Raw genomic sequence first — 27,459 nt, forward strand, 5'->3', positions numbered from 1 at the left:
ATTCTCTTGCTCCTTTTGTAATACTTTATAGTAGTGTTCTGCTATTTGAATTATGCCATCTCTGCTATTTATAAGTACACCATCACTATCCTTCAGATTCAGTATCATTTGTTTCTCTGTATTGCTGCTCATGACTGCTGATTTAAGTCCTTTGTTTTCCCTCAGTGCTTGTTCAACTTTTCTTGTGTTAAATCTTCTTATGTCCTCTCTGAGCCTCTTTCTAATGGCTTTGCATAACTCAGTATACTTAATTTTGACCTTGTTAGTGCTTATCTTGCTCTTCATTTGTTTTCATTTGTTCATCATGACAAGTGTTTCTTGACTAATTTTTTCTCCTTTGGATTGTTTTTTTACCTATGTTTCTCATGCTTTATCACTTACAGAAAGTTGTTTTATTCCTCATCGATACTTTGGTTCTGAAAGGTCTGCAGAAGCTCAAACTTGTTCTTAAGTTCCAGTACATACTGCTTTTCTGTGATCACTTCCAACATTTACATTTACCATTAATTTATAAGTCATTTAAGATGGTAAGATCATTTACAATATATCTTTTGTTAGTGAGGATGAAATCTATTTCATTAGTTGTCAATCCATTTGGGCTTTTCCATGTCCACTCTCTTTTCACCATTTTCTTGAAAAAAGTGTTCATTACTGACATTCCTCGAGATTTTGCAAATTCCACAACTGTATCACCTCTTTCATTTCTTTCGCCATTCCAAAATTTCTTATTGTTTACCTTTCTGTGCTGTTTTGTTTCTTTCCAATCTTAGCATTGATGTCCCCTATAATTATGGTGTAATGAGTTTTCTGCTCATCTAGAAGTCTCAGTTTTGGTGTACATTTCTTCAACTTCTTCATCATCATAGCTCGATGTTGGTGCATATATCATTATAACCTTTAGTTTGTCCCTCTTCGAAATCTTGAGTAGTAATCTTGACACCCTTATTGATGTACTTTTGAATTCCAAAATGTTGGTTTTTTTATCTTTATGGACCAAAAAGTCTTTTGGTCCATTTTTATATCTTTATGGACTTCCACCTTCACTCTTTTCACTGTTCCTTGGTGTACAGCAGATTTCCACTTGATAAACTTATAAGTGGTTCATTTCTTCTTCTTCTTGTTTCAGCCATGCTGATGATATCCCAATTCATATTTTCTAATCATATTTTCCAGTTCTAATATCCTCTCCTCACTGATGAGCGATCTTATGTTTTAACAGGCCAAGTTTAGTTTCCGTTCATGGCAGCCTGGTTGTACCCAGAGATTCTCAGCACCCTCTGTTTCCACTGTGATCCTCTTGCTGCTGTGAGAGGGTGAGTGAAAGCCACTGGGGACTGAGGGCCATTTTTTTTGTTGCGTTGTGTTATCATAAAGTGGTGGAGGGTTTTTGTTCTTTTCCTCTTCATGCTGACCAGGCATCTTGAAGAGAACCACTCTACATGTTCATTGCCACCAAAGTGACGTAACTGGCCTTACCAATGAGAAAGTGTGCATGAGTGGATTTTAGGAGGCAGGACTTCTCCAGAATCTTCCAAAATAGAAAGATATTGGATCCATCAATGTTTTAGACTGAGTGTCTGATAACCCAGGTCGCCTCCGTAGCCAGGCCGGCAGGAGCAGCAGTGCGTAGCGCACGCTTCTTGATTAGACTGGGGTTCGAGCCCGTGACCACCAAAAACAGAGGATGCGGAAAGGTCAGGGAATGACCACTGCATATCCCCGGAGCAATATGGTCTTTGTTGCTAATGCTCCTAAAAACCAAAAATAATAACAACAACAACAACAACTGATAACACACTGAATGCCTGTTCCCTGCTAAGCTTCCTAAAATGATAGCATGGAATAGGCAATAGGATAGCATGGAGGGAAATAGTGAATAGATGGCTAATAGTTCAGAAGGATTGATTTTTAATACTACAATGATCACACTCACTGGGTATAACAGGACACCCCCGTAGCCAGGTGGGCAGGAGCAGCAGTGCGTAGCACACACTACTTGATTCGACCGGGGTTCGAGTCTGTGACCACCAAATATGGAGGATGAGGAAAAGGCACGGAATGACCACCGCATATCCCCGAGGCAATATGGCCTTAGTTGCTAATGCTCCGAAAAAAAAACAAAAAAAAAAAACCAAAAACCAAATGGGTATAACAGATTTGAATAATGATGATGATTATTAATTATCATCCAACCTAATTATGTTAGTGGTGTGTTAGTGTCTGTTTGATTCTCAAAATTAAAACTGATTTTCAGAGTCCTTCTTGAACATAACTGATATGTTGCAGCAAGTTTTGTCTAGAGGCAGACCAAGAGGATGGTGGATTTTTTTATTGTTGAAGTATTTGTGTTCTTTATATTTATTATCTCAACCAGACTGTATTCGGATCTAGTTTTAAAATAATTTAAAAAATTGAAAATAAAAAGAATAAAGGCAATTATTAGCATATGATTAAAGTTCAACATGCTTCTGTTATAGCAAAGCTTAATTTCTTGAAACTTACTTCCTAATCCATGTGGTTAAATCATGTGCAAAGAAATTGGAATGTGAAAAAATTAAAACTTAGCATACTTAAAATGATCACCTAGACCAGGTGTGTAAAACTCATTTCTGTCGTGGGCCATTTTGTGTGATGGTATGATTTTCGTGGACCGCATAAAATTTTCTTAAATATTATGTATTGATTCAGGATTCAGTAGCATAATCAGGATAATTAAAACTCATATGTAATTAACATTTAAATTTTTATTCAGATCTACAGAATACAAGTAATTTAGAATTTAGTATGTATAGTGAAGAAATGGAAGTAAAGTGGCTGTTGATGAACTGGTAACCAAAGGAGCGCAAGGCAGCCAAAGTAACACACCTTTCAATGGGTGCTGCTCTTCATGGACTAATGTTATTAGTGGAGTCCCACAGGGTTCGGTGTTGGGTCCTCTGTTGTTTTGTATATTTATCAATGATATTGATGAAGGTATAGCAGGCTTAATGTCGAAGTTTGCAGATGATACAAAGGTTGGCAGGGTTGTTAATGACAGTAATGGCAGTGTGCTACTGCAACAGGATCTAGATAATTTGGGCAGATGGGCTAAGAAGTGGCAACTGAAGTTTAACCTTGACAAATGCAAAGTACTGCATATGGTTATAAGTAACCCCAGAGAAAAGTACCAACTGTGTGGTACTACACTTAAGGTGGTAGAAAATGAAAAAGACCTGGGAGTAATTGTGCAGGCAGATATGAAGTTTTCTGAGCAATGCAGATAGGCTGCCAGGGCAGGTCATGGGGTTTTGTCAATGATATATAGGAATTTTGCTAGCAGGGAAAAGGAGGTGATTATCCCTCTGTATAAGGCAATGGTCAGGCCACGCCTTGAGTACTGCATACAGGTCTGGAGGCCTCATTTTAGGAAGGATGTAGATTTACTTGAGCGTGTACAGAGAAGGGCAACAAGATTGGTGAGGGGAATGAAGGGATCCTCTTACCAAGAGAGGCTTAAGTTCTGCAAATTGCAGTGGCTGGAGTCTAGGCACCTGCGCGGTGATCTGATTGAGGTGTATAAGGTCTTGAATGGGTTGAGCATGCTGAATTCTGATGGGATCCTTCCACTTGTTCAGATTACGAACCTAAGGGGGCATAAATTCAAATTAAGAAAGGACAGATGTAGAATAAATGTGCGGAAATTTGCCTTTAGCCAGTGGGTGGTTAATTGCTGGAACAAACTTTCATCTGTTGTTGTGGAAGTTGATAGGTTGAATAAATGTGAGGAACTGGACAGGCATTTGGAGTGAATGGTGTGATTTTTTTTTTTTTTTTTGGCTGATGCTGCATAAGCTCATACACTTGCTTTCTTGCATCACATGCCACTACTACTAGTACTATTACTACTACCTCTATTAGTTACAATTTATTAGGAAACATTTCAGAAATTGCTACAAAGACTGAAGATGGATTTTGTAACAATAACAATTTCCAAAACATTTCCTAATAAATTGTAACTAATAGATAAATAATAAATTGTAACTAATAGGTGTGTTACTTTGGCTGCCTTGCGCTCCTTTGGTTTTAGTATATATAATTGTTATATTATTATTTTTATTTAAAAATTAAATATTCAATATATTTATGAAAATAATTAATTTGTTTTCCCGGAAACCTTCCAGCGTTTACCCCTTACTAGTTTTTCAACATCAGGAGTCAAAGACTGGGAACATACAATTTTCAGTATGTCAGAAAGATGTTTTTCTGTCAATCTCGATCTATACGCCGTTTTATTTAATTTCATACATGAAAATAATTGCTCACATAAGTATGTACTCCCAAAGAAGCACATAATTTGCGCAGCAAACTTATTAATTTCCAGGTATTTTTCACCTAAGTAAGAATATATTTTTGGAATTCCTACTTCTTGACATTTGTCTTTCAAAAATGAATCATTTTGGAAATCAATTAATTCCAGTTGAATAAAAGTGGGAGCTTTTTCGATTTCAAATGAAAAAGTTCCAACAAACAGAGAAAACATATCTTCTAACTCGTTAAAATCATTAAAACGCTTATCGAATTCATTTTTGATTTCCTCTATTTTGCCACAATATTGTCAGAAAGAGCAATTTTGATTTTGTGTTTTTAACTGCTCACAAGTAGGAAAATGGGTCAAAACGTCTTTTTTTAAATGATTTTTAAACAACGTTAGTTTGTTTAAAAACTTTTGCGTTTGTACAAAACTTTTGCGTCGTACATGTTCATTATTAACTTATTTTTACCTTGCAATGAAATGTTAAGATTATTGAGGTGGCTTGTAATATCAATTAAAAATGCCAAATCCTTAATCCACAAAGGATTTTTTATAACTGATACATTTTCAAGAAAACTGTTATTTCCTCCAAAAGCATATAAAATCTCTTTAAAACTTTGTGGCATGATAACCATCGAACTTCTGTATCATAAGGAAGATCGTCGGACTCAGATTCTAAATCTTTAAGATGAGAAGTAAATTGCCGATGGTTGAGTGCTCTTGCTCGAATAAAGTTGGTTGTTTTTGTTACTGTTTTCAATACATCGTCCATTTTTAATATTTTTAAATACAGAACTTGTTGATGAATAAGGCAGTGGACAGCCATGGTTTTCGGTTTATCTGGGTACTCAGCTCGTAATTTTCTAATCAATTTTGACACAAATCCTCGATTTTCACCTGCCATTGATTTAGCACCGTCGGTTGTTACAGACACAAGTCTGTCAAGTGAAAGCTTACACTTTTCTAAAATGCTCCACACAGCAGCAAAAATATCTTCAGCAGTCGTAGTTCCAAGAAGAGGGATAACTTTCAACAAGTCTTCGGTGATTCTCATGTTATTATCGCAACCACGAAAAAATACAGCAACTTAAGCAACATCTCGTATATCTGTACTTTCATCAATTGCAATTGAAAAGAACAAGACTTCTGTAGATATATCCTATAGTTGTGCACTTATGTTATCTGCCATTTCACTAATTCTTTCTACCACTGTATTTCTTGATAATGAAATATCGCAAAATGATTGCACTTTTTCATGACAGATGATTTCAGCTTCTTTTATCATACATTCTTTAATTAATGAACCATCCATGAATGATTTTGAACGTTTTGCTAACAAATAGCTTATTTCGTAATTTGCTCTTAACTACTGATTCATTAGTTTTCATGAATTTTGTAAATACTTGTTGACTATGAAGTGTTTTCTTCATTGTTTTTAATTTTTCTTCTCTTATTTTTCCTTTGAAGCCCGAATATTGTTTCTTATGATTAGAGTTATAATGCCACTTAATGTTGTATCCTTTAGCAACACTAATATTTTCCTTACAAATTAAGCATGTAATTTTACTGTTCACTTCCATACAAAAATAGTTCAGCTCCCACTTTTCTTGGAATTTTCTTTCCTCATTATCAATTTTTCTTTTCTTGACTGGTGTTGAAAGTGACATTTTCTATATAAATTCTATAGTTGAAATTAAAATTATAAAATTAAAAAAACGATTACTTAGGTATTTGTTAAATTATAGATAGCAAACACAATGCACACAACACAACACAACAGATCCCGACAAAGAAACTAGTACGAATGAAGTATCTTTTTGATAAAATTATAAAAAATGCTGCATTTGCAATACTGTAATATTAGTTTAAATGTAAAAGAAATTTAGATTATGATTTCTCCATTTAAAAAATATTTATAAAATGTAACTCTTTTATTTTTAAAGAAATAAACTAAAAAGTTACAATGTTATTTAAGGATAATAATTTGAATTTTCATTCATTTGAAATTACTATTTATATTTTTAGTTCTTTCTAATCAAGCCTCCATCGATCCAGTCTTTTTTTTAATTATTGTCAATTAAAATGATTATTTTTATATTTATTACAGAGGTTTTTTTTAATCCTTATATTCTAGAATTATAAATAGGTACTTTTTAATTGTTTACTTTAACATTTTTATTTTTGGGCATCATGGGCCAGCCACAAAAATTTTGTCACGGGCTGCCAGTTTGACACCCAAGACCTAGACCAAGAGTACACTTTTTTCTTGGCTTGTAAATGATAAAATAAAAAGAATTAAAATATTTGTTTTGCTTTACAATTGGTTTTGTTTTCATTGTATAGAATTGTTGTTTCACTTCTTTACTTTTGTAGCATTTGCATATTATTCAGTGTCATTATAGTTATGACAGTGATTCAAATGAAAACAGCAAAATTTAAATAAACAATTCCTTATTCAGAGGAATATATATCATTATTTTTTAAAAAAAAAACCTCCTCTTTCAATGGAATACTCCAACTGTATATGACCAAAACTTGATTAAAATAAATTAAAATAAAATTTTATGTAAAAATCTATCAACTGTTGATAAAGGAGATTGTCACCTTTTGAAGCTATGGTGTTCTTTTATTGTTTTTATTGCTTTTAATTTGTAATATTTCAGGTATATTTTAATTATATCCATATTTTTATCACTTTTAACTCTACAGTTGTCAATGTATTTTATTTTTAAATAAAATTTTATTTTAATAAAGTTTTGTTCATATAATATACAGTTGGTGTATTCCATTGCAGTTAGTATCAGCCATAACATTCCCAATCTCAGAGGCCTATTTGAGGAACCCCTCTTGCAATACACATCTTCTATTGCAAAACTAATACCTGGATACTACTGAAGATAACATTCATGTTTTAGTTTTGAGATGCAAACATGAGTGATGCAGCAAGCAACCAAAGAATTTCTTTGGTTGCTCTTTGAGCTACATATACATCTAAAACAATAATGAGTTAATGAATGTTCTGTGTTGATGGCTTGGAATAAAGATGAAGGGAATGATTTCCTAAACCTTGTTGTTGATGATTATGAGTCAAGTTACTCTTAACCTGAAAGTAAGCTAGTCAAGTGGAGTCATTCCAGTTCCTCAAGCCATACCATCTACCCAAAAGGTAATTCTAAAAAAAAGTGTCACAAAGAAGGGGATAGATAGTTGCCAGTTGTCACCAATGCTTCATACCATGATATGCTTATTAGGCATTCAAGGCCTGCAGTCTGGACCAAAATTCTGCAAACAAACCTCTGTTGATCTCAGAACAGGTTTCTTTACAGCATGACAGTACCTATGCAACTGTTGACACTATTGAAGACTATGTTTTGTAGTGCTACTGCATCTTCCTTATTCCCCTGACTTGTTTCTAAGCGACTCTCATCTTTTTGGACTACTCAGAGGCATTAAGGCGAAGACAGTTCCACTCTAGTGATGGAGTTCAAAAACGTGTTACATGAGTTCTTTACCTAGCAGCCAAAGAAGAAATTCTTCTCTGGCAAAATCAAGGCATTTGGACGATATGTATTCCAAGAGGAGGAGATAATGTTGAAAAAATATCAGTTCCTTATAACAGGGATGAATGAAAAATTGTTTAACTTTTGCAGTTTTCATTTGAACCATTCTTGCATTTTACAAAGTTATTAAATATTTATTTTTATAATGTCATTCTAGGTTCAAGATTTGTACCAGCAAACACTTCTAAAGTCAGAAACAGATGATGAAATAATGAAAACAGTTAGTGATAGAGTGCAAGAATGGAGGGTAAAATTTTACAGTTTTAAACTATACATCCATTAACCTGGTAGTGTCTGAATGGGTACCTGATAGGTTTCTTCATGTTAACTGTTAAATCAATAATAAAAAATAAAAAAAATCCGAAATTTTTTCTATCTTCCTAAATGTAGATAAATTTTTATTTGCTGTGATTTTTGAAGTGATTTTTATGGTTATTTTTCAGAGTAATTGAGCATGGAAACTTGTCAAGTTCCAGATATCCACCCTTTGCAACTATTTGAAAAGTCACAAAAGTGGCTGGGAACCATGTGAAGTTTTGAAGCATGTGAAGTTTCGAATTTCACAGTGTTTTTTTTGTTTACAGTTCAAGGTTATTTGCTTTCCTCTCCTACTGGTTCTATAAATATCTGCAATATCACACAAATCATTTGTAGTTGTTTTTGCATAAGAAGGATGAGAATACAAAACACAATATTTACTGATGATGTCTGCTGCCCTGTGGGTATGCATAATTTTCAATTTTTTTTTGCTTCATGAATTTCAAAATTTTTTTCAGATTTGATAGCACAAAGTTCCAATATATATACGTATACATATACAGGCAACCTCCGTATAACACGATTAATAAATTGCAGCAATCCTCACACAACACGGTACTTCTACAACAAGGTTTTGCTCTAACATGGTTTGCGAATTGCTGGAAATCTATTTTTGAGCTTTTGTGCTGGGAAAACCCTGCTATTATGTTAGATGTAATTTCCAACGTTTCCGGTCATTTTTGTGAATCCCTGTTGTTGACTCGCTTGTTGTTATCACCTTCATGATATTTTTCCAAAGCACATTTCTGGAAGTCACTACCATAAAACAATAAAAACAGTTTGCAGTTTCTGGTTTATTGTCTTTTCTGTTAGTGTAATCAATTTATAAACGGGTAGTAAACTTGATTTTCTTGCATTTGCTATAGTATCGATAGCTGGAATTCAGTGGATTTTCACGTTATTATTGTGAAATGTGTTTCCCCTTCCATGAAATATTTAATCATATGAAAAACAAATAAATTTTCAGAAACTCATTACTCCGTATCATGGTTGTTGCAACTTGTGCGTGCCATTTTCTTTGTTATTAATTGCTTATCATTTTTACTGTTTTAAATTTTACAACCAAAAAAAAAAGAAAAAAAAAAGTCAGTGAACAGAAATATCAATTACTATGTACGTATTACAGTAAGTATTAATTAAGCTATGTATGTAAGCATAAATTAATTTTTATTTTGCTAACTGGGAAATATTCTTCTGATTTTCACGTATCATTTAAAGCAGAGTCCACTGTATTTTGTTGGAAGACCCTTGGTGGGTTAGGTTCTGTGCTTGTTTGAGACCATAAAAAATAATTGTGACTTTGAAGAGTGCAGTTTGTGACTTTTAAAGAGAGCAGAAGGTACACAAAATCTAGATGCTGTAGAAGAGATTGTGCTTAGCAGCGATGAAGAGGAAGAAAATTAAATGAACATACATTATCTGACATATAAGTATCACAGTTTGTAAGGTAAGACATTTGTTCGGTTATTACTATTTAAGTTACTACTATTATAAAAATAAAGTTAAAATATTAAGTTATTACTACTATAAAAATTAAGTTTCCGATAGTTATAAAGAAAAGGTGTATTTTTGTTAGCTTTTGGAACATAATCCCCCTTTTTGTACTGGTTCTTATTCCTGTATAACATGGTTTCACATTACACAAGATTTTGTAGGAACCAAACTACCATTGTTATACAAGGGTTACCTGTATGTGTTTTTAACATTTTTGAAAATATATTTATATGCATATATTCAGAAATAATGCACCTGTGCACATTTGCAATCACACAATTGAATGAAGGATGTAAAAGGCATGTCACACTACATGTTGATTTAATGAAAGTTTATTACCAGCAAGTTATATGGTAATTTAAGCAAGTCCAATGGAGATTGTTTGGAGAATATCCAATGGAAATATATGAAACATGCTGGAAATAACTGCATTAAAGTTATATTGCTAAATCACACATTTCATAAACTCTAAAATTCGTGGTTTATTTTGTCAGGAAAAACAAACTCTAAAGCATTTAAAAAAAACAATTAAATAAGAGGCAAGCACTTAAAAACAAACCAGAGCACCAGATACAAGTTAAGAAACATGTAATTTGTTATTTTAAATAATGCAATGCTGAGAGCCACAGAATACTGAGCATGCTGAAAATCATGTAGTTTTTTGAAATATGAGTAATTGTTGACATTGATTGCTAACCAACCAGATCAGTGGAGATTGTTTGGTTCCACCTGGTGAGCTGTCAATTAATCAGACTAATCTGATTAATTGACAACTCACCAGGTGGAACCAAACTGGAAGTGAAAGGGGGTGTTCCTTGTGCTGGTGAAGAAGAAGAAGATGACAATGATGATGTTGATGAAGGAGAAATTTTTGCTATTTCTAGTGGGCAACGTGACTGGATCATTGGAGGCTTTTGATGGGAAATTATTTATCAGCATGGCCCACAATTGTAGGTACAAGGTATCTTTTTTGTTATGATGGAATGCATTTGAACAAATATGTGCAAGTGTTTTTGCCAAAATCATTGAGGATACCTTAAGGGTTCAGGAAAACTGCCAGTTAGGAGGGATCATCATATCATACCAGAGCCATCTAGTGCCACCTGGGCAAATATGCCCATATGCACAATTAACTTTATTATTTAAAAGAATAACATTCCAATATTTGGTAATGTAGTCAGCTAAAATTTTGACTAAAAATCGTACTTATTTTAAAAGACTCTAGTAGTTTATAATTCACAAACTTCGGTCATTAGCCTATTGCCACAGAAAATAGATTAGTATTTCCTGTAGTTCTAGTTGCCGCCCTTCCTCGGGGAGGATGACCTCTACATTTAGAGAGTTTGTCTTCTCCTAAAAACTTTATCAATATATTCATTAAAAAGATTAAAACTGTTCCTACTTTCAAATAAAGTATATAGAACATTAAGATTCAAACCGAGAGCCACCTCAAGATTGAGTCTCAAATCAGCATAAATTGGACAGTATAGCATAACATGAAGTCCAGTTTCATATTCACCACATGCACATAGCCCCGAATCAGATAAGCCAAGTTCATTCAGTCTGGCACTCAACCCATGTCCTGTCAACACAAAACATGCCTTCAATCCGAATTGCAACCAAGGCCTTTTCTTGTAATTTATAAGTTCAACGGAAGGGAGAAAATGAAATGTTTCACGCCCCTTATCAGAGTCTGACCAACGAGTCTGCCAAACTCCAATAAGTTCATTCTCAATCCTTTTCCGTTCGGCCATATGCAATCTTCTCTCCAGCACACCCGTGCCTTCAGAACACGAGTGAATACCAAGAAGCTCTTTTTGAATGCCTCTCTTCAAACAGTAAAATAAACCAGAACGAATCACCATTAGATCCGCCGGCATCTTGCCTGCAATTACTTGCACGGCATCAGTCGAAACAGTGCGACACTCGAGTTACCCCCAGAAGAGCAAACCTTTGAGCCATTAACAACTGCTTCTTCACTGCAGAGTTCACAGCTCGACCACACCAAGCTCCAACAGCGTAAGTCAGTATAGGGACAAACACACATTCATAGAGCATGTTTAAAGCTCTGCCCTTAATACCCCATTTAACTCTCACAACACGCCGAAGCTTGGCATAGAGGAGCTTTATTTTCTGCTTCAGATACTTGGCATGTTCTGTAAAGAACAGTCGCTCCTCCAGAAGCAACCCAAGGTATCTAACACTCTTGACATATCTAAGAGAGACATCCCAACTTCTTACTAATGGAGGCCTACTCAAACTCAACTTACCTTTCAGGAGCATAGTAACTGTCTTAGTAGGTGAGATACTTAGTTTATGGAGACAACTCCACTCTAGTAACTCACCAAGGACAATACTAGATTTGTCTTCTAGCTCCTTCCTGGAGCTTCCTTGTACAACAAAGACCAGGTCATCGGCATACGCTATGGCATGAGTATCCCCCATGTTACGCTCTAAAAATTCATCCAGAACCATATTCCAGATGAAGGGCCCCAGAATAGAGCCCTGCAGACATCCACGCTCAACTGTATATTTTTGTTCTTCAAAGCTCGTTCTTACAATGATACAACGATCCGAGAAATAACTCTGCATGGTCTTATAGAGATTTCCGGGACAGAGTGCAATTCTAGCCCTGCGGAGAATGCTACCCCACCACAAGGCATCGAATGCACCTCTGAAGTCCACGAACAAACCCAGAACATATCTAGCCTCTGCACATTCCACAATATTCATTACGGTTCTTATGGCATCCTCAGTAGAGGAGCCCTTCTTGAACCCAAACTGTTTCTTGGAGCTCAAACCCTGAGCCTCATACCTGGGTACTAATCTATAGGTCAAAAACCGCTCATAGACTTTCCCCAGGATGGGTAGAAGTGCAATGATGTGGGTCAAGTAATGATTGCATACATCTAAAATGCCCCTATTGTTGCCACAATAGCCAATGTTGACAAGATGTTCTGGGGGTAACAAAGTTTCAAATGAATGGGATGCTAATGCTAGGGAAACAAGCTTTAGCATTAGCATTAGTATAGGCATTTGATGCAAGAAAGCAAGCTTATGCAGCATCAGCCAAAAAAAAAAAAAAACCCCCACTTCCACTTCACCCCTCTGTTCGTTCAAAATACCTCTCCAGCTGAGCCTTAAACTTATTTAGGCTATCAACCTCCACCACAAGGGATGGCAGTCTGTTCCACCAACCAACCACCCGCTGGCTAAAGGCAAATTTCCGCACGTCTATCCTACATCTGTCTTTCCTCAATCTGAATTTATGCCCTCTCAGGTGATTTTTCTGAGCTAGAGGAAGAATCCCATCAGCATTGAGCATGCTTAAACCATTCAAGGCTTTATACACCTCTATCAGATCACCTCGCTGGTGCCTAGTCCCCAGACACTGTAATTTGCAAAACTTAAGCCTTTCTTCGTAAGAGCACCCCTTTGTTCCATTCACTAATCTTGTTGCCCTTCTCTGTACTCGTTCCAGCAGCTCTACATCCTTCTTGAAATGAGGCCTCCAGACCTGTATACAGTACTCTAGGTGTGGCCTGACCATTGCCTTATACAATGGAATAATCACCTCCTTATCCCTGCTGGAAAAATTCCTGTATATCATTGACAATACTCCATGAGCTACTCTTGCAGCCCGTCTGCACTGCTCAGAGAACTTCATATCTGCCTGCACAATCACCCCCAAGTCCCTTTCATTCTCTACCACTGTCAGTGTAGTACCACAGAGTTGATATGTTGCTCTGGGGTTGCTGTTTCCCATGTGTAGTACTTTACATTTGTCAATGTTAAACTTCATTTGCCACCTCTCAGCCCATCTGCTCAACCTTTCCAGATCCTGTTGCAGCAGCATAGTGTCAGTAGTGTCCTTGACAACCCTGCCAACCTTTGTGTCATCTGCAAACTTGGACATTAAGCTTGATATACCATCATCAATATCATTTATAAATACAGAAAACAATAATGGACCCAACACTGAGCCCTGAGGGACTCCACTAATAACATTAGTCCACGATGAGCAGTGTCCATTGATTACCACTCTCTGTCTTCTCCCCCTCAACCACCCCTTTATCCATAGCAGCAATTTGCCTCCAATGTCACACTGCTCCAATTTGTTTAGCAGTCTTCCATGTGCAACAGTATCAAAAGCCTTTCTAAGATCCAAGTATATAATATCAAAGTTATTCCCTGCATCCAGTTCTTTTGTGACTGCATCATAGTATCCAATCAAGTTGGTCAGGCAAGACTTCCCCTTAACAAAACCATGCTGTGTCTGAGCTATAACTGAAGTCTTGTCTAAATGATCCTGCAGTGCTTCTTTAACCAGTGCCTCCATTAATTTTCCTGGAACAGAAGTTAAGCTCACAGGTCTATAATTACTTGTGTCAGCCTTTGATCCTCCTTTGTGAATTGGGGTCACATTTGCACATTTCCAGTCTATGGGTACCTCCCCTGAGTCCAAGGAAGCTCTCATAATTATGGCTAAGGGTTTGCTTACTTCCTTTGCTGCCTCCTTTAATATAACTGGATAGATCCCATCCACCCCGGGTGCCTTTTTTGTGTTTATCTTCAACAGTTTCTCCTCCACTTTACTCCCAGTTATTTCAAGATTCTGTAGCTTACTGCTAGAGTTGAATACACCTCTGGCATTCCCCTTGCTGAATAACTCCTCATGTGTGAATGTCGATGCAAAATATTCATTTAGTTTGTTAGCTACCTGAGCAGGATCATCAACAGTTGACCCATCAATATCAAGTGGACCCATCTGATTCATCCCCTTCCTTCTAGAGGTTTACATAAGTAAAGAACTCTTTGCTGTTTTTCTTTGCATCCCTTGCCAAGGATTTCTCGTAATCTGCCTTCGCCTGCCTAACCTCCTTTGTAACTTGGTTGCATATCAACTTGTATCTATCATAGGCTTCTGTGTCATGTGTTAATTTGTAAGTATCCCATGCATTTTTCTTCTCTGCCATATGCCTCATTAGTTCATCTGACATCCATTTTGGCCTAAACCTTGAACAATATTTCTTAGTTGGTATGTAAAGCCTAGTAGCTTCCAAGATACATTCTTTGAATGCTTCCCATTTTGAATTTGCTGTTGGTAACATCATCAGTTGGTCCCACTGTATAGAATTTAAATACTGTCTCAGTCCATCGTAGTCACCTTTACGGAAGCAATAACCCTTCCCTTTACCCCTAATGGTAGTTACCTCTTTCAGTAAATCCCACTTCAGCACACTGTGATCACTGCCACCTAGTGGTTCATTTATCTGCAGATTCTTAATGCATGAAGAATCACTGCTGATAATCAAATCAAGAGTATTACTCCCTCTAGTTGCCTCCCGAACATGCTGATGTAGAAAACAATCATCCAATAAATCCACAAAAGCCCTGCTAGTGCATGAGTAACCAGCCCCCAAATTCCAGTCAATATCTGGGAAATTAAAATCTCCCATTATAAGACTCTCTGATTTACTGGCCCACTCTATTTCCCTGTACAGTTCCTTATTATACTCATCAGAGTCATTAGGCCTATAGCACACTCCTACTCTCAATTTTGATCTCCCAATGCTTATGTTACACCAAACTGACTCAACACTGCACTGTCCAGCGATGTCGACTGGCTTCACTTCCTTGGTTTTTATGTGTTTCTTAACTAATAGCATAACCCCTCCCCCCTTCCTATCCTGTCTATCCTTTCTGTAGACGTTGTACTCCCCAAATTGCAGTTCTGCATCCCTTATATCTGTATGACACCACGTCTCTGATATCCCAACAATATCTGCCTTTGATGTTTTGAGCAATACCTCAAATTCATCAAATTTATTTACTAAACTCCTAGCATTGGTGTACACGCAAGTATACCTGTACCTGTTTCTATTCTTAGCTACCCTAACACAACCCATGTGTTTACTTGTACCGCAATGGCTCCCAGCAGTCTCTGAAATACCATGCATCTTGTTTTTCAGGCTTCTGCTCATTCTAATAGAAGCAGTGCAAGAATCTCTTTCACCTCTGCCAGTGGCTACTGTCAATCTATTGGTGCTTGTTTAGTTTCTTCGAGGGCATCCACCCTGTCCTTCAAGCTCTCATATAGGCCCACAAGAATGCCGAGTTGTTGCCTGATATCAATACACTCCTTGCATCGCGCACACACAAAGACATCCCCCTTGGCAGTATCATGTCCTGTACCCGATTGCTCTGCAATATCCCCTCAGCTTAAGTAGCTGAGGGGATATGTTAGTATTAGCAATGGCCATATGGTGCAAGGAGGACTATGACATGCTGCACTAACCAAAAATAAATAAAATAAAATATTTAATAAAAAGAAAATTAAAAAAAAATAATAATTAATAAAAGAAAAGGAAATAGACAATGTATATGTTTCCCTTCTCCTGTAGGTAATTATCCAGCTGACCTTTAAATTTCTCCAAACTGTCAGCCTCTATCACCATGTAGGTAACTTATTCCAGTAATTTATAACTCACTGGTTAAAATAAAACTTCCTGCAGTCCAGTCTAAACATCTCCTCCCATAACGTGAATTTATGGTCCCTAGTTCTAGAATCATTTATAACCATGAAAATTTCATCCTCATTCATTTTATTTATGCCTCTCACATATTCAAAGTCTTTCCTCATATGGACACCCATTTGCCGATCTCACCAGACGAGTTACCCATCTTTGGACACTTTCAAGAAGCTCAATATCTTTCTTTAGGTGCGGTCTCCATACTCTAACACAGTATTCCAAGTGTGGTCTAACAATAGCCTTATATAGTGGGATTATGATGTCCTTATCTCTACTAGCAATTGTTCGATAAATCATCAATAGGACATCACAGTCCTTCCTTGCAACCTGTCTACATTTCTTGGAGAACATGTCTGATCGTATCATAACACCCAACTTCCTTTCCTCCACTACTAGCTTTAGTTCAACTCCACCAAGTGTATAAGTTATTTTGGGGTTATTGTTCCCTAGGTGTAATACTTTACACATTGCTCGATTAAAGCATAGCTGTCATTTTTCTGACTATCCCTGAAGTCTGTCTAGGTCACTCTGAAGAAGCTCTGCTTGGCGGTAATCATTCACTACTACTAATCTTTACATCACCTGCAAATTTAGACATCACTCCCTCTATCCTTTCATTGGCGTCATTTATTAAAATCAAAAACAACTGTGGCCCTAATACTGACCCTTGGGGAACCCCACTTCTTATATCAACCCAATCTGAGGAATAACCATTTATCACAACCCTCTGCTTTCTGCCCCAAAGCCATCCTGCTATCCATTTAATGATTTTCCCTGTGATTCCAACCTGTTCCAGCTTATAAAGTAACCAGTCATGTGGGATTGAGTCAAATGCTTTGCTGAAATCCAAATAAACAGTGTTGAAATTATTCCCTAAATCCAGCTGTTGAGTGTCAAAATAGATAACCAGATTAATTAAACATGATTTTCACTTGACAAAACCGTTCTGAGTATTCTTCAGAATTCCACTCTTGATGATTGCCTCCATGATTTTCCTTACTAATAAAGTTAGACTGACTGGTTGGTAATTTCCCACTTCACTCTTAGAACTGCCCTTATGTATTGGAGATACGTTGGCACTTTTCCAATCCAATGGAATCACTCCTGAGTCCATTGATGCTCTCATAATTAGCCTCAGTTATTAAGTTGAAATTAATTATGATGCTTTCATAATTAGCTTCAAAGCACTCACTTACCGCCTCCCTTAAGATTATAGGGTATATGCCATCAACCCCAGGAGCCTTACTGGCCTGTAGGCTCAAAAGTTTTTTAATTAAATAAACGTGAAATTTTAACATTATTAATTACATTTTTTTCAACTTCACTCGCAGAATTTCTCATTGACATAAAAGGTATTGGCATGGGTAGGCTGTCGTGAGGGTGTCAGTGGTGCCAACGTTTCAAGGGGTTCCTGAAAACCTGAAACTTACATACACATATCAAGAAAATTTTAAATATGTCATATTTTTCTGTATATGAACATGTTACTGTACTTTTGTTGATGTGTGCATAATGCTTGTTTACTCTAAAATTTACTACATAAAGTAACCCTTCAAAACTCCAGGTCCAGGTGGACTCCAGCTTTTTTTACATGGCTGTACTTTCTTGGTCAAAATATTTCTAGAAACACTGTTCTAGGAAATTGTGCAGGGCTTATTTATTTATTCTGTTTATGAAATTTCAAGGAGAAGCTAATCTGCTTAGAAAGATGCACAGCTCATTCTTGCCCTGGGTCTATATAAACTTTCACAGAGTTTGTAATGGATTTTTTAAATGATGAAAATATCAACATCATGACATGCATAGCTAGAGTTATGATAAAGCAACCAACACGAAAGGTAAACATAATAGCGTTCAAAAAAATTTGGACATAAATCCTAGGGGTTTTTTCATACCTTGTGCTGTGCACAGTCTAAATTTAATGATTAACAATGCTGCGAAAAGGCTCATTAGAAATTGCAAATATTTTTAGCATTCTCCATAAAATATATATTTTATTTTCAGCATCATCAACATATCATTGCAGTGTATTAAAATTGGAACTTCGAACAATGACACTTAAATCTATTTGTGAAACACGATGTGAATATAGAATTGGTGCCGTAAAAGTCCTTAAATTCAATCTTGATGAAAAGGTTAGTGCAATTGCATCATGTTATTTCTTAAGTGAATTACTAAATTGATAAAATAGCATTGTTTTTATCATATCTCACATTGTGATACCTTCATAACAAGTTGCCTGATATTGCAGTACCTCGAATAAGTAACACTTCACCAATGGAGAAGACTATTGTTACTTATTCTTGATGGATACCACCACCACCCAGATGGCCGTTTCAAGGCTATTTGGCCTATCATCAGTTGATGGGTGGGTATCCTGATGTTGCAATAGTGAGAACCCAGTTATGAAGTATAACTCCACAATATGAGTGAGGCCAGATGGTGTATAATAGTTTAAACTGAAAGAGTTTGGTAGAGCAAACCTCAACCTATGTGAAGATTTCAGTTAACAAAATCCACCCTCTGGTGTCTCTCATATTGTGGAGTTATACTTCATAACTGGGTCGTCACTATTGCAACACCAGGATACCACCCATCCACTGATGATAGGCCAAATAGCCTTGAAACGACCGTCTGAGTGGTATCCATCAAGAATAAGTAACAATAGTCTTCTCCATTGGTGAAGCATTACTTATTCGAGGTAGTGCAATATCAGACAACTCGTTGTGATCACAATATGAGGTATGATAAAAACGATGGCATTTTACCAATTTGGTAATTCACTTACGAAAAAAGCACTAACCTTTTCGTTAAGTGAAATCTTTACGTGGGTTGAGGCTATTGCCCTACCAAACTCCTTCATTCAATCTTGATAAAATATATGATGCTCTATACAATATCTATACAGATATTTCCCATGGTAATTGCTCTAGAAATGGAGCTAAATCACTAATAACAAAAATCAAATTTTATACATTTATTTGTTCTCTTGTAATATGATATTATATAAAAAATTTACAAAAATAAATGGTTAGCAAATCGATGAAAATTTAAAAAATGTCAGTACTAACAATCATAAAAATGTTATATGAATTAAGTGATATTTTAAAGAAGCTAGAACAGATGCTGGTTTTCAAAATATATTACAACAACTATTGCTAATGAAATAGACTGTGAAACTAGATTTACAGAAATCTCAATTCGAGGGCTTAGTGTCAGACAATGTTATCAATGGGTGCTGCTCTTCGTGGACTAATGTTATTAGTCCCACAGGGTTCGGTGTTGGGTCCACTCTTATTTTGTATATTTATCAAATGATATTGATGAAGGTATATCAGGCTTAGTATCGAAGTTTGCAGATGATACAAAGGTTGGCAGGGTTGTTACTGCAAGTGTGTTACTGCAGTATGTTACTGCAACGGGATCTAGAAAATTTGGGCAGATGGGCTGAGAAGTGGCAACTGAAGTTTAACATTGACAAATGCAAAGTATTGCATGTGGATAGAAGTAACCCTAGAGGAACATACAACTGTTTGGTACTACACTTAAGGAGGTAGAAAATGAAAAAGACCTGGGAGTAATTGTGCAGTCAGATATGAAGTTTTCTGAGCAATGCAGACAGGCTGCCAGGGCAGGTCATGGGGTGTTGTCAATGATATACAGGAATTTTGTTAGCAGGGAAAAGGAGGTGATTGTCCCTCTGTATAAGGCAATGGTCAGCCATGCCTTGAGTACTGCGTGCAGGTCTGGAGGCCTCATTTTAGGAAGGATGTAGATTTACTTGAGCATGTACAGAGAAGGGCAACAAGATTGGTGAGGGGAATGAAGGGATCCTCTTACCAGGAGAGGCTTAAGTTCTGCAAATTGCAGCAGCTGGAGACTAGGCACCTGCAAGGTGATCTGATTGAGGTGTATAAGGCCTTGAATAGGTTGAGCACTCTGAATTCTGATGGGATTCTTCCACTTCTTCAGATTACAAATCTAAGGGGGCATAAATTGAAATTGAGGAAGGACAGACGTAGAATAGATATGCGGAAATGTGCCTTTAGCCAGCGGGTGGTTAATTGCTGGAACAAACTTCCATCTGTCGTGGAAGTTGATAGGTTAAATAAATTTAAGGAGGACCTGGACAAATATTTAGAGGGGATTGTTTTGTAATTTTTTTTTTTGGCTGATGCTGCATAAACTCATACGCTTGCTTTCTTGCATCACATGCCACTACTACTACTACAAAATTGCATTTGTGTGTTGAGGCAACTTTAGTTTAGCTTTATACAAATAACAGTGCATATCATGAAATAGAAATGTATTTCTCTAGTAGTTTGCAAGTTAGCTTGGGCTATAAGCACATTTCCGATAAACCAAGAAAATGTCAAATGACCTTTTCTTGGTTAATTACAAAAACGTTTACTACAAAATGATTCTGTAGTTAATGTAGTCTGATACTAAACCCTCAAATTATACGACCACAAAAAAGAAAAGAATTTTTTTTTATGAAAGTAATTGTGAAACTATAAATTCACCTGAAGCTACATACAAAATAAATTTTTATTATATCATAACTAGATATAACAATGTTACAAATAGAAGAGAGAGATTAGAACAACTGAAGATCATAATAATAGTTTTAATTTTTTATCAGACCTTTATTCATTTCCATCTCTAAATAAAGATATTGCAGATATTGCCAAAATTAAATATTATATGGACTTACAAACTAATTTGTCGGATCCTTCTTTAAAAGAAAGTGACATCAATGCTATTGACTTGTGTGAAGAAATAGAAATTTGTCAATTTTTATACAGCCAAACATGGAAGCATATGATGTGTTACAGTATATTTATTCAAACAATCTTTTTGCTATGTTTCCCAGTGCTTCTATTGCAAAATGAATATTTCTCACCCTTCTTGTCACCCATGGAGAGCATGCTTTTTCCAAATTAAAAATGGTAAAGAACTATTTGAGATCAACAATGACACAAGAATGTTTAACAAATTTGAGTCTCATTAGTATTGAAAAAGATAGTTTCCAGTTTCAATATTTCTGAAATTGTCAACGATTTTTCAACAAGAAAATCAAAAAGAATAAACATTATTTAGTTTTTTACTGTGATATTATTATATTCTTCTTTGTTATATAATTTATATGTATAAACATAGGGCGCCTCTGTAGCCAGGTGGGAAGGAGCAGCAGTGCGTAGCACACGCTTCTTGATTAGACCGGGGTTCGAGCCTGTCACCACCAAATACGGAGGATGCAGAAAGGTCTGGGAATGACCACCGCATATCCCGGAGCAATATTGCCTTAGTTGTTAATGCTCCTAAAAACCAAATAACAGTATAAATATAATACTTTTGTGTGTATAACCTTTACTTCATTGTTTATTTTCTAATTAATTTATACTATTTTATTAGTTGTGATTATGTAAATTTCATTGTCAATAATTATAATTGTATTACTTTTGTTATTAATTAATCATTATATAAATGAAAGTACAACAAAATACTGGCTAGCCTTGATTAATTCATCCTGCAAGCACATCGTACAAAATGGAAACGCGTTAATCGAATATAATAATCAATAGGAAAAATTATGATTGGTCCGTGATCTTCAGGAATATCCATAAAGAATTTTAAAAATACCTTTTAAATAACTTTAACTGAATACCATGTAAAAGATAATGAAAATAATTATAGAATTAAATGTTTATTGCATAAAATACACAATGACAGAACTATTTGTTATGGAAATATTTGAACAGAGTTGTTTGAACAGCGTTGGCTTTCTTTTTTAAATCAATCAATTTCTGATAACCGACAACAATTTTCTCTAGGCCCTGACAAAATAAATATCACAGAGAACCTCAAACCTTTTGTTTGAGGGTCTCTGTGATATGCAAGATTTCATCTAGTTCTTTTAACGTTATCTCTATTGCGGTAACATTTTTATCTGGCTCATTTAAAAATTAGAATTTTTAAATGCAAGTCTGCACATGATTTTATTAGCGGGAGACAATCAAGTAACACGTCTGTTTCCTATGGTTGTTGGAACACACTGAGGTGGGCAGCAGGAAAATGCTTGTTTATTGCCCATCCAATGCACGGTAAGCTTAACACTAGATTCAAATCTTTTTTAACTATCACATAAAAAAAGATTGTGTTAACTGGAAATTTGCATCGTGTAAAGTGAAAAGTGGTATAATTTTTTCAAATAGAGGTAACTGAAAAACACGTTAATCGAACTCGCATTACGAGAGATCTGGCTGTATATAACTATTTTTGAGGGAGGGTGCCAAATTTCGATTGGCACCCGGGTACCACATTCCCTAGGAATTCCCCTGTGTGTCGGGACAGTAAACTATACAAGAATACTTATTGTCAACTATGTATTCAGTAATGCTAGTAGTGTCCTCAATAAAGATTGAATTCAAACTCCTGGTTGGAATAATTAATGCTTACATAACAGTGCTAATGAAAATAGTGTCACTCAGAAATAGGGGATGAAGAATTCCACTATGGTATGTATGATGTGTTTAAAAGGACAGGGAAGATAGAAGGGACAGTGAGTCTAGTGGCTCATCAGAATCTTCATAATCTTCTGGTCTACAGACCAGAAGATTATGAAGATTTATTATGGGGATTCCAATTTTCACTCAACTGATGATTGGAGCATAGTGAATAAAATTTTTAAATCAGCTGGATGATTGTTATTTGTAGCAACATGTTAGTGAAAATGCTTGGGGGAAAGAATATTCTAGACCTGATCATCACCCATGAACCAGATGATATCATTGGGCTGACAATGCAGGAACCATTAGCAGGAAGTGAGCACCGTGTTCTAAGTTAGATGATGAGGAGAGCGGTAGTTGTTAAAGGCATGGAATGACAATGAATGAAAAGGCAAAGGCATGGAATTTCAAGGAATGAAAAACAAAGGAACAGAATTTCAAAGAGTGAAAGGAATGAAAAGGAATAGAATTTCAAGAGAGGTGATTTTAACAGCTTAAGATGCTCCAGGATCTCTGTCAACTAGGGTATTAGCAACTAGAGTGCTAGATTAGAATTATGGTATACCTTTAAAACTCACAGAAACAGTAAATGCATAGATACCATTAGGAAATATAGCATGAGGAAGATGTTGAGATGAATGAATAATGAGCTAGCTATGTTAATAGAGCAGAAAAAAGATGGCATAGGAAAGATACAGAATGATGAAAAGTACTGCAGCCATATAACAACTACAAGTTGGTCTGTAATCCTACCACAGTAAAAGTTAGGCTTGCAGAAGCAAATGATGAGAAATCACTGGCTAATTGTTTGTTTGTTGGTTATTTGGTTTTTAGGAGCATTAGCAACTAAGGCCATATTGCTCCGGGGATATTCAGTGGTCATTCCCTGACCTTTCCACATCCTCCATATTTGGTGGTCACAGGCTTGAACCCTGGTCTAAACAAGAAGCGCATGACTATGCACTGCTGCTCCTGCCCACCTGGCTACGGAGGTGCCTCACTGGCTAAGAGAGCAAAGAATAGGGATAGTAAATTTTTCACATATGAAAAACTCCTTATCCCTGTTCTTTGACCTTCACGGTGAGGAGAAACTATACAGGTGAAGCTGGGAAGCATGAAATTAGCAACATTGAAATTTCAGAAGATTATTTATTACAAAAAACTTTCAATCCTAAAGGTGAGTAAAGCTCCTGAGGATTGATGGCATTTACCCAGTAAATTCAAAGGAGGTGGCAAGAGAATGCATGGAGCCATTAAGGTATATAACGATATCACTGGGGCTCAAGAGAAATTATCTTTGGTTCAAGAAATGCCAATACATAAAGGTAGTCCTAAGAGTGAAGTGGATAACTACTGACTGGTGCACAGCCTTATACAGGTTGATTCACGAGGAATAGTAAATATTTTGGGAGGTTATAGTATTGATTATTTTGAGTAAAAAAGTTCATATAAACATTTGCCAATTCTCAATGGATATAGAGATACAACTGTTTGAAACTGGCACGCACAGCTCCCTGAATCAGATGTGACCAAGAAGCAGTTATAACCTGCTGGTGTTAGAAGTGTTAAGAATGTCATCTTCACATGTGCTGATATGGTGTTTGTCTACAGTTTTTGTGGTTTAAAGTGCTATTGCTTCGTGTAGAGAATACTGTTGACGGTTTCCTAACTGCAGAATATCGGATTCAAGAGCGTTTACTAGCGTTTTACACTAAACTGCATGAGACTGGTAGAGTTCCCAGCACTCATATTTCTTCTTAACGTGCAAATGAACAAAATGTGGATGAAATGGAACACATTCTTCAGTCGGTAGAACATGATCCTACTATTAGCACACGAAGAATTTCTGTGTGTATTGGTGTTCCACAGACAAGGGTATGGCGAATGTTACGTGAACACGGCTTTTATCCATTTCACATACAGCGGGTGCAATACCTTCAACCAGGAGACGACGCCCAATGATTGGAATTTTATCAGTGGGTAAATGCTAATCGCTGATTAATTCTATTAATACTGTTCAGCAGTGAAGCTACTTTCACCCGTACTGTATCAACACTACCCATAACTCTCATAGGTGATCAGATGGAAATCCACATGCCACTGTAGAAATAAATTTTCAACATCGCTTCTCTGTAAACGTGTAGTGCTGTATCAATGGGCCCTGTAAGACAAAATTGGCTTACAGGGCCCATTTACCTAGAATTTCTGCATTTCTATATCTAAATCAAACTTTCCCTGAATGATGGATCAGCCACGGTGAATGGGACATTCATTGGCCATCAAGGTCTTCAGACCTCACTTCATTAGATTTTTATTTGTGGGGATGGATGAAAAGTGCAGTATACAAAGAAAAGGTGAATATAAGAGACGAATTGCTCACTTGCATTTTGGATAGTGCTGCCCTCATAAAGGAACACCCAGACGATCTCAGAAAAACAACATGTCATTATTACCCAAAGAATTGTAAAGTGCATTGAGGTTGATGGTGGGAATATTTGGAATATTTACTTTTGGAATATTTATTGTAAACTGTAAAAAATTTGTCAATTATTTGTGTTTTGTATCATTCAAAAAGTTAATAAATACAAACAATGTCATTTATCGTTTAATACCTCTCATAATGGCTTTGTGTGTGCCAATTTCAAACAGTTGTATTTCTGTACCTATTGAGAATTGGACACATGTTTATATGAACTTTTTTACTCAAAATAATTAATACTATAACCTCCCAAAATATTTACTATTCCTCGGAATTACCCTGTATAATGGGATAACTATTAAATATGCTGCCTAAAAGAAAATAATCCTGAAGATTGTGATGATTCAAAGTGTAAACACAAATCTTTACCTATTGTAATAAAGATTGTATTGTTAAAGAAGCATGATGGTGTTGGACATTGGTGATGTAACTGTGTGAAACTTTTAGTCTTGGTTCATCAGTTGCGTGACATGAAGAAAAAGAGAGCTGCATACATGCTTTGTAGACAGTGACACAAAGAAACAAATGGCATAGCATGTTTTAATAAAACTTTTATCTTGATGAAGGGTACACAATACAGTACTTGTTACAACAAATTGCAGTTTAAAAATGTAGGTTTCATTAAGATTATAATTCAGATACCCAAAATCCAGCAGGGCTGAGGTCCCATGGCTACTTGATTTTGGAGGTTCAGCTACATTTTTCAGTTTATCTTATGTTTTAAATAATTTTTTTTTCAAAAATAACAAAGAATATTGCTTTTGTTTTTTTTCTTAGGCTGTCTTAATTACTAAAGAAGAAGAAATAGAACGATATGAGGAACTGGTGAAAAAATTACAAGCTCAGTTAGCAGTTGCAGGCCAAAGCACTGACCATACATCTGTTGCTGTACTTAGTAAGGTTGTATAGATAAGAGCATTTAATTTATAAATGTACCGTTTATTTTTTAAAGCAAAATTCTGCCTTCTTTTCTTTCAATTTTAGTTGTATATTTAAAGAGTGAGTGAAATCCAAATGTCTAAACTAATTGTAAGGAATTGAATAAAAACACCACTCTTACTTGCCTAAGAAATCCATTTCTGAATCTAATTATACACCTTTTTTCTGTGGCTTTATTATGTATAATTATACTAATTATACATATTAAAGCCATAGAAATCAACTGAAATAAATCTGAATTTATAACGTTAACCTGAAATGCCTTTTCACTGAAGGAGGGAATTGTGCTGTTACATTTCATCACCCTGAAAATCAGATACATCCAATCTCTAACTAACATGAGTTCTACCAATGCAAATTTGGTTCAACACGGTGATATATATATATATTTAATTTAAAATATTGGATGTATTTCAGCTTCATATGGAGGAATTGCATGTCACTGTCTCTAATGAACGCTTAATTATTTATTTATTTATTTATTCACTTTATTATAATTTAACTTAAGTTAATATTTAATATAATTCAATGATAGTATATATATATATATATATATATATATATATATTGTTTAATTTCATAATTTAGTTGATTTTAATTTAAACTAATTGTAAGGAATAAGGTGTGAACAGGACATGACTAACAGACTAGTAATATAGTACTGGCCTTAGTCTGGATAGCCTGTGATTAAAGTGAAAGGTAATAAAAGTAACAAATGATAAACAGCAGTTAATAAAGCGAAAATTTAAATTATAAAGGTGAAAATAACATTCTTCCACTTGGTAATCGGTCTGCTACTTCATCAAGGGCTTTGAGCAGACCGATAGCCAATTTAAAAGAATGCCTCATACATGCCCATTTCTGTCGTCCCTATACCAATTTTGCCATTTGCCATCTGCCCAAAATTAGGTAATATTCTGGTAAATAATTATGAATGACAATTATGAATTGGATATAATATAAGTTTAATTTAGTTAACACTATCTGATTCAGCAAACTGGGATAGGAGACTCAAAGCCCAATGGTATGTATCAGTTAAAATGAATATAGGGTCTTACCTCCTGCAAGTCTTGTGGTAGTCAGTCTGAAAAGGCAGTCTAATTCCCACCTTCGGGTAGTTTTATGTGTGCTGACATTGAATTTAGTGCGCAGCCGTACCCTTCACGATCTGTGGCGTGATAGTAAATTGCTGCAGGCAATTTACCGGGGAATTACCAATTGCCAAGGAATGTAATGAATGTAAATTTATATTTTAATGATATAGCAGGTAGTAGTAGTAGTGGCATGTGATACAACAAACCAAGTGTATGAGCTTATGCAGCATCAGCCAAAAAAA

General features: G+C 35.7%; 1 protein-coding gene across 1 annotated transcript in view; it reads left to right on the top strand.

Moving 5' to 3' along the window:
- The window catches only part of LOC150080436 (centrosomal protein of 290 kDa-like), a 208,716-nt gene that overhangs the window by 48,076 nt on the left and 133,181 nt on the right, over positions 1–27,459 (top strand). Inside the window, exons 9-10 of the mRNA XM_090380691.1 lie at positions 8,009–8,098; positions 25,962–26,084. Coding sequence (XP_090236817.1) covers positions 8,009–8,098; positions 25,962–26,084 — 213 coding nt within the window. The remainder of the gene's footprint in view (positions 1–8,008; positions 8,099–25,961; positions 26,085–27,459) is intronic.

This window comes from Mastigoproctus giganteus, chromosome 9, assembly GCF_048544385.1.
Source record: "Mastigoproctus giganteus isolate SK-2022 chromosome 9, ASM4854438v1, whole genome shotgun sequence".
Lineage (NCBI taxonomy): Eukaryota > Metazoa > Arthropoda > Arachnida > Uropygi > Thelyphonidae > Mastigoproctus > Mastigoproctus giganteus.